The following is a 9,066-nucleotide window of genomic DNA, read 5'->3' as shown; positions in this document are numbered from 1 at the left end:
AAACAAAATGCTTAAATATTGTAGGTGTGTGAATTCAGCAAAATATTCCAGTATAGTCCACTAGTCCATAATAGTAGTGAGTCATCCGTTGTATGGTTACATTTCTAAATTTATGTGTAAAAATATGTAATTTTGTATTCCTATTTTAAAGTATTTTTTATTTGTAAAATATTTATATTCTTCATATTCTGTAGGGACTTAAACTTTAACATATCAAAACTCGATGGAAAATACCTGTTCCATTTTATGTCTAAGATGTTTGATATTCAGACAGATACTGAGGTTATGTTCAACTGCTTGCATTACAAGATAATAATAATAAGCTTCTCTTCTAGTGGGTTAACAACTTAAGTTTGCAGACCAAAAATTAGAGAAAAAGAAGGGCTGTAAGATAGCCAACATTTTTGCTCTAGCCTTTAAGGTCAGTAGATGTAGAGTGTGCCTAAGGAGAGTCACATGTAGACAAAATGTTCTTTCATGCTTTCACAGAGAGTAAAATGGTCAAGCAATGGCCATGACTTATCCACATGGCTGACACTGACAAAAGGTCTACAAACTGCGGTACAATCAGGATAAATCCTGAGGGGATTTGACTGACCTTGTCAGATACAAAAGTTACATTTCTGGTTATATAGGTCTTGCTTTATCTTGGTCTTAACCATCCAGCAGAAAAATATAAAAACAAAGTATATAAAGAAAAGTTATATTAGTATGCTGAGCTATAAAAGGCTCAAGTCAATAACTTCTGACATTTCCAGTGCTACAATGGAATACTCATCTCTGACAAAACTAAACCAAAAAAGGGGATACAAAAGTAAGACCATTTTGTATCTGTATATTCAAAATAATTAGGATAGATATACAGCTACTTTCTTTTAATTCAATGAAATAACTATTTGTACCAGTGGTGCTTGTGGACAGGATATCATGTCTGCATCTTGTACTATGAATAACCACTAAGAAGTCAACTATATATAATGTATTAATTATTGAAACTGTCCTACTAATCAGTTTTGAAACTGTCTCATCCCTATTTGTTTCTCAATAAAATTAATTTAAAAATCAAACAAAATGCTTACCTTCATGGTTGTTTTCACTTTGGGGAAAAGCCCGACATTGCATGATCACAGATTCCGGGAATAAACTGGGTGAAGATTCACCACGATATTTTTTCAAGCCTATGTTTCCATTGACTGATATTTGACACGAGTACTTACTTTCTTTTTTTGACCAAATCTCATAAAGACACAAAGGAGAACCAGAACTGCTCCAGAAATTAGCAAGACCTCCAGAGAAAAGTGGAAAAACTTCATGATAAGGGCTCACAGGAAGGGGGAGCATTTTAAGGAGGATTAACTGCAATATGCCTTTAACTGTCATAAAAATTTTAAATTAATGTTCACCATCTATGCTGTGATCACACTCAGACTTCCCCACACAGCCCCCAAGCATCTTATCTGCAATATGTCTTAAAATTTCACTTCTCTCTATATGACCTTCATCAATAAAAATATAAATAAAAACCTTTATGGTTTTCATTTTCTTACTAACTGAATAAGTCCATTTTTAAAAAGCCAGCCTTCGGTTGCAAGGCCAAGGAGTTCAATCCCCAGGCCTGCCATGCTGGTCCTGCTACCAGGGCGCGCTGAGAAGGCAGTTTTGGCTGGTCATGGTGGCGCGCGCCTGTAATCCCAGCTCTTAGGAGGCTGTAAACAGGCGGATCATTATGAGTCCAATCTAGTAGTGAGACCCTGAACATCTTGTAGACCCTTCCCTAAAATATATAAAAAAATAAAAAGCGAGTCTTGCCTTTTCCTCTACCTCTCCATTTCATTTTCCATTCTACAGAGATTGAACTTGTTTCGATTCCTCAGCTATTGGAGAATGCCGCTTTATGTCTGTGCTCTTGTCTGCTAAGTCCAGCTCTTCACTGAGGTAAAAACTCTGCTTCCTGCCTTTCAGACATCAACTTGGATGGCATTTTATTTCTTGTGAGAGCCAAATGTCATTGGCCTAAAAGCCTTCCAATGAGCAGCATCACAATGCTTCCATTTTTCTTTAATTTTTGGTTTGTTATTGCCATCATCCCATGATCTTAAGTATTAGTTTGCTTGAAGTTTAGGAATTTCATCAGAAGGGCATCTGTTGTACCCATCTTTTTACCTACTGTAAAAAGTCACAATATTGGAATGCAGTAGTCACTCAATAAATATTTGCTGAGTGAGTGAATTAACAAATGGAAATATTTTGTGTATGGGATTGCTATCTATGTGTAGAAAATAAAATCAAATTTATTTGCACTATCAAACCCTTTAAACTTAAAATGAAAAGTCTGTTTTTCAATTTCTGAACACATAATTAAAGGTTAAGCTTCGGATATAAATCTACTGAGGTCATAAATTTGAAATTATGGAATCAAAATTTAAAAATTTATGCCAGATATGGGAGGTCAGTATTGTCTTGATATGAATATTCGTATTATTCTTTATCTTTTTTATAAGGGAAGTGTCCTCAGCATGTATATCCGCTTGTACAAATAGCTCCGGGTAATTAAAATTCTTCTGCTTCTCCTTCTCTTTCCTCCGTAGTGCTTCTGGAATGTTCAGGATTCTTTCGGAATGTTCCCTGCACGGGGCCTGCTCCTCTCCCATCTCATGCTGTCCTCTCCTTGTTCCTAAGCTAAGTTCCACTGGCCTTCCACGTGGAGGAGAGTCCCACCGTTCCAGAGGAAAGGAGGGGTGAGCCTTCCCTGGTCAGGCTGCATCACTGGAGGAAGTGTGTCTCTGGCATTGACAATACCTTTTTAATAATAAAATCAGCAAATAGTCTTCAAAATTAGCACCTTCCCCTGCCCCACCAAATACAGTGACCTTTCTTTATATAAAATAATTTCATGAATAAGCATGAATTTGAAACTGCAGACAGAGGGTACACTTATTGAAAATATTCAAGTATTTGTAAGAACAATTTAAAAAGAATGTCTTTATTTCTTATATTGAAGCAAAAGGTAAAACAGAATTTCTAAGTTTGCATGCAGAACTTATTTTTAGGTTTGATCATAAAACTTAAACATATACATAGAAACAATATCAACAATCAGATAACAAGCCAGAAAGATACATTACAGGTGGATAATATTTTTTAAAATTTTTATCTCTGCTCATTTATGCATCAGAAGTAATACTTAAATTTTATATAATTGCCAAAATTGAACAGCAGAGGGCAGAAAATAGCAAACTCTTTCTTCCAGAACACTATTCAAATGTTTTGATAATTTTCAAAATTGATATGATTATTGATCAGGTTATAGTAAAGATTGTAGAAATCATCACTATGTGTTAAACACAGACCTTCAGACATATGTAAAATAATTTTTATTATTTTTATTTTATTTGCATAACCATTTAGTCAATTTAAATTTATTACTTTTAAATTGACAATATTTAGTGCTTAAAATATAGTTGAAATAATGTAATTGATTGAAACATTTCATGAATGATATCAATGCAATTATCTGACTGGAGGACATTTTTTCTAGTTATGCGAAAATTACGTAAACATATTGTGAACAAGCACTAGTAAAACACATAGACTTACAAGGAATCCTTGACAAACCTTTTGTTTGCATTCATATACAAATTATGACTAATATCTAGACTGTAGTATTTGCCTGTGTCTCACATACTTACTAAAGGACATGCTCTATGATTCAGCAAATTTTGTTTTTATAGTATGCAATTCAGTCAATTTTGAATTCATATCTGCCCTTGACTTTGAAGTAGGTTAAGATGAAAATAGCTTTTGCAAATCTTGATCTTTTAAAATTCAATTTATGTTCACTTGCACTTCAAACATCAATATATTCTCACATTCAAAATGCCCATCACTGTTGTCATCCTCTCCCCCTCTTCCTTTTCCCTCTCTTTTTTTTTCCTCTCTTTGATTACAAGTTATTTTCCACAAAATAGAAGATATTCTTGTGGAAACATTTAAGGAAGCAAAAAGGAAAATGATTAAGATAAATTTTCCATCTGCTATGTCCTATGATCCATTCTTTTATTTATTTTTTTTTTAATTTGAAAGAGGGAGTGATGCCAAATCACTTTCTGTGCGTAGCATCGTAACTCATGACAAAAGGTACATGCTTTGTGTAATTATTTAGTGCAACTTTGAATGTATACACAAATAATCTTGCCTCCCATATCGTTTTTTTATGCATTTAGTAAGGGTCTACAGGGTTTCACCATACAGATTGGACTCTTAGTGATCCTCCTGTTTTCAGCCTCCCAAGCTCTGGGATTATAGGTATGCACTACCACGCCCAGTTTCCATGCACCCCAGGATAGGGTCTGGCACAGCACCATGGAGATCGAACCCCAGTTCCTGTGTCTGCTTAAGCAGGCACTTTAATCTGCTGAGCTACCTGGTTTGCCTTTCATATTATTTTTAAAATTTATTTGCAGGACTCATACCTTTTATTCAGTGGACCTGCCTTCTATATAGCGTGGAGTTTCTATTCAGACTGAAGTAAGTTTTTGTGAGGCACCAGAAGGTGTTTTTACTTGCAGCATATTAGCTAGTTACAGATTGTAGGTATTTTTCCTGCCTTAACAATACTGCCAATCAAAAAAGAGGAAAGCTCCTATGTGAATCACAGAGCCTTGGGATTCAGAGGCCTCAGAGGTCACTGTGTTCACCCTTCTCATTTTAAAATGGGAAAATTGAGGTCTGTTGGGTCAAGGGCTGTGCAGGTGTGATATCCATGCCCAAGTGACACATACGTGACACACAAAGGTAGATGGTGCAGTAACTCTCCTGCAACTTGGGAACCTCAATGGCTCTCCATTTAGCATGGTGGACTTCCATCTCCTGACTTCTGGAGGCAGGTCCTTGAACTCAACCTCTTCTTGCTTTGTGTATAGCACACCAAGCAGAGGGTTTGGGGAGGAATTTCTGAGCAGCAGAGGGAGTTGCCAGAGGGTTCTTGTGGATAGACTTGGCCCAAGGCTTTGAGCCCATCTATTCCAGAGGAGCGCATCCTCTTTCATATCCTCCACCAGCTCCCTTACTACAAACTTTTCTTTCTCAGCCTCATCTTCCTTTCTCAGGACCTCAAGTGTTGGAGCAGACCCAACAAGGCGGCTCACTCCCTCGAGGCAGTGGCATTTCCACACTCACACCAAACTGCAACGGGTTCTCTGGCTGTGTTTGGCAAGGTTCTGGAGCTCTGAAGCCTTTCTAGAGTAGTTTGGTCTTCCAGCAGTTCCTTCCTGCAAGAGGGCTGCTTTTGCCTCCAGTCTGAACCCAGAGAGGACATCTAAGCAGCCAAATTTACACGTTTCTACAGCGGAAGAGCGTCTGCGGTGAAGGCTGCCAGGACAAATAGTGCGGCTTCACAAGCCAGCCGCACAGCTCCTGGCAGTAAGCTCTAGAGACGGAATTCTCGGGCAAACTATTTCAGAAACTCGACCTTGATTGTCTCTTGTGGGACTTTAGTCAATGAGAACAGGTTTTGGGGGCTTCCTTGGACCCTTTCTCTGTGTCACGAAGCCAAAGTCCACAATTTTGAACACTTAGTGAATGGGTATTTTGTTCGCTCTTTGGTTTTTCAGGGGGGTTAGTGGAGGGGCTTGGCTATGTTTCAGTACTGCTAAATGGGTTTTCACAGGAGATAGAAGATACACAATCCAAATGGCTTTGCACATAAAATCGGCAGAGCCTGGTGAAAGAACTCTCCACCACCGATAATAATTTGCAATCGGGTTCTTTATGCGCAGCAGCCGGAAATCGGCTTTGCAGTTTTTGGTCCTGGCTGGAGAGGAATCCGGCTGGTGGGGCGCTGTCCGCGGTGCTGAAAAAGAAGAACGTGGCTCCCGCCGGACAGGGGTGCAGACCTCTGGGCGGTGCGTGGTGCGGAGCTTCGGACCGTGCGGAGTGCAGAGCCTGGGCCGTGTTCACTGTTCAGAGCTCCGGGCTGCTCGGAGTACACAGCCCGGGCCGTGCCGGGTGCAGAGCCCGAACCGTGAGTGGTCCAGAGCTCCAGACTGTGCAGGCTGAAGAGCCCAGGCCGTGCGGGGTGCGGGGCTCCGGGCTGTGAGGGGTGCGGGGCGCCACACGGGGGAGGGGTGAGCCGCGCACGCGCGCCTGGGGCTGCCGGCCCCTCTCCGCGCCTCGCGTGTGTGCGCGCGTGTGTGTGCGCGCCCGCGAGAGCAGAGGGGCGGCGCGGTGAGTGTGAGCGCACGGCAGGGCGCGGAGGACTCCAGCGCGGACCGCGGCGGCAGCTCCAACAGCTGAGCTCTGGACTCGGAGCGGGGACCCGGCCAGGGCGCGACGGCCACTGGCAGGACTGCAACTGGGGACGCTTCAGATTCTTCCGCCTCCATCTCGGGCTTCAGCGTCGAGGTACTCCCCTGCTGCCTCAACATGCACAGGATCTAATTTGCCGAGGAAAAGGGCCAAAGGCGGCAGAGGAGGAAAAGGAAAAAAAGCCCCAAAATCAAAAACAAGGGGGAATTTTGTGGATGCTCTACTTTTCTTGGAAATGCAAAAGATTATGCATATTTCTATCCTTCTTTCTCCTGTTCTCTGGGGACTGATCTTTGGTGTCTCTTCTAACAGCATACAGATAGGTAGGTACCCTTTGTGCTATCCTTTCGAATTATGCATGATTTGTTCGTAGTGGACAAATTAATTCTTGTCATGTAGACTTATGTCATACCTTGACTGCATTCCAGATTTAAACTACCTGGAATATACACGATTTCCGTAGGACAGAGCGGAGGGACCGACTGCGCCTTTGATACCCTAGAGAAAAAGGCTTCTCGGTTCTAAGCCCATGTTTTATTAATTCTGCCTGAGCCACATCTGTCCTTTCGCTCCAGTCCCCTAGGGGTTGGGATGCTAGGCTTGGGACTGGAGGAAGCACTAACGGTTGTGGGGTCTGGTCCGGTCCGGCGGGCGACCCTTGATCCCGGGCTCTGACGCGGTTCCGACCCGGGTCGGTCCGGTCCGGTCTGGAGCGGCGGACGCCCCTGGCTCCGGCTCTGACGGTCTCCTTGGCCTCCGCAGGGGGGCTGTTTCCCAGGGGCGCCGACCAGGAGTACAGCGCCTTTCGGGTCGGGATGGTCCAGTTCTCCACCTCGGAGTTCAGGCTGACGCCCCACATCGACAATTTGGAGGTGGCCAACAGCTTCGCGGTCACCAACGCGTGTAAGTAGCGGGCGTCCACTCCGCCGGGGCTTCGCGAAAAGCTGGCGTGGGCTGCTGTGAGAGTGTGTGTGCGCGTGTGCGCGTGGGTGTGAGCGGCTGCACGCGCGCGAGGGGGGAGGGGATCTGGGATATTCGGGGACCAGAGGGGGCGCGGGCGGGGATGGAGCTGGGGAGGGGGAGACGAATGGGGGCTCCTCTCTCGGGTCCTCCGCCCACGGCGTTTTGGGGGCCCTCCCCTCTCCTGCGCCCACCCGACCTGGGTGCGGGCCGTTGCGTAACAGCGCCCACCCGGGTTCGCCGCGAGGGGAACTGGGCCCACGCAGGCCCAGGCGCGGGGCAGGAGCGCAGTGCTCGGCTCGGTCCAGCTGGGCGTCTCGGCCTGGCGAGCTGCTTAGCGGTTTTGCGCCTGAGGTTAACGCATGGGGCGCACAGAGCATGGTTTCGGGGTCTGTGCCGGGCTCACCCCTCCCGGGTCACAGTCAGACTGGACACTGCGCCCCGCGACACAGACTCGGGTCCCCGACCACACGGAGGCCCAGACCCCACTCGCGGTCGCTAGGTCCACATCACTGGCCGCTGCACTGGCCTGCACGGCTGTCCTCCCACACGCACGGGAAGCGGGGCGGGGCCGCGGGAAACAGCAGGCGAGCAGTGGGGGAGGGCAGCGCGGTTCCTGCACAGGCCACGTTGCGGGGAACCGGGGCTGCGCGCGAGCGAGCATGGAGAGACAGAAACGGAGAAGGCGACAGATGGCAAAAAAAAAAAAAAAAAAAAAAAGAAAAAAGAAAAAAATCTCACGAAGTTTTAGCGCATAACAGACATACAAGAGACGGTATTACTTAAATGTTCGAGGCTTTCACGCTTGACCTATTTACCTGCCGGAATTAGGCTATTCATTCATTTGCTATCTGAAAGTCCCTCTCTCCGGAATACTAAGTTCCTTGCTCAAAAGTGTTGACTATCTGACTGCATGTAATTGAATACCAAAGGGAGGGTGCTTTGAACACTGGTGACTTCGAAGGGGAGATAGGACGCAGGGCTAGACTTTTAGAAAACAGCAGCTCAGACATTCTTTCTCCGGGGAAATAAAGAGAGGGGCTACCTGAAGAAATGATGGACTTGTCCGCTCTACAAAATGAATACTCCTTGATGAAGTTGTTGCGTTGGGCTTTATACAGGTCAAAGACTGTGGTTTACGTTGAAGTACATTTTGATCTCCAGGCTCTACGTGTTTGAATTTTTTTAAACATCTATTTTACTGAAATAAAACCTAAGGCCAGAACATGTGTATGTTAAACATATTAAAATCCATTGATTTTTTCACAGATGAATACATTTGTGTGATGTGCACATATATTTCATTTCTTTAAAAATAATTTCCCCGTGTAATTTGACCACACTGCTGAGAAGGGGGTATATCACAATTTCATTTTATCTACAGACTTCCTGTTTTCTTTAGAAAAAGAAGGTGAAATAAAAATCTGTTTTCAGACGTCTTCACACCCTGAAATTACGATTTCATGAATCGTTATTCTAGGACACTGACAGACAGGAGTTGGAGGAACCAAATGCACTTCCAAGCTGCCAACATGCAAGGAATTCAGAGGCTCAGCATTCCCAGTTCCTAGGTTATAAATATCTTACTGACTGCTGCAGAGAACCAAGGGGAACTGTCTGGGGTTGACATTGAGTCACTGAGCACAGCACTACACGTTTTTTCATGTTCAGTTTCTTTATTCATTCAGAAATTTCAAATATATAAAATGGCAGTGATATATTTTGAAACCTTCTTTCTGTCCCCTCCCTCTCTCCCTTTTTCTTTCCATCCTTCTCTCCCTTCTTTCCTTTCTTCCTTTT

General features: G+C 44.0%; 1 protein-coding gene across 5 annotated transcripts in view; it reads left to right on the top strand.

Moving 5' to 3' along the window:
• Window positions 1–5,964: 5,964 nt before the first annotated feature.
• The window catches only part of Gria2 (glutamate ionotropic receptor AMPA type subunit 2), a 148,820-nt gene continuing 145,718 nt past the window's right edge, over window positions 5,965–9,066 (top strand). For 4 of the 5 annotated variants that reach the window (XM_023723638.1, XM_004638708.2, XM_023723640.1 and 1 more), the window contains exons 1-2: window positions 6,223–6,629; window positions 7,069–7,209. In XM_023723638.1, the coding sequence (XP_023579406.1) occupies window positions 6,542–6,629; window positions 7,069–7,209 (229 nt within the window). In that variant the 5' untranslated portion in view covers window positions 6,223–6,541. Of the gene's footprint in view, window positions 6,070–6,222; window positions 6,630–7,068; window positions 7,210–9,066 lie in introns of those variants that run through there. The other variant, XM_023723639.1, reaches the window with a different exon arrangement.

The sequence above is a fragment of the Octodon degus genome, unplaced genomic scaffold (genome assembly GCF_000260255.1).
Source record: "Octodon degus isolate 3935 unplaced genomic scaffold, OctDeg1.0 scaffold00101, whole genome shotgun sequence".
In the NCBI taxonomy this organism is placed as follows: domain Eukaryota; kingdom Metazoa; phylum Chordata; class Mammalia; order Rodentia; family Octodontidae; genus Octodon; species Octodon degus.
This window is presented reverse-complemented; position numbering and strand designations above follow the sequence as displayed.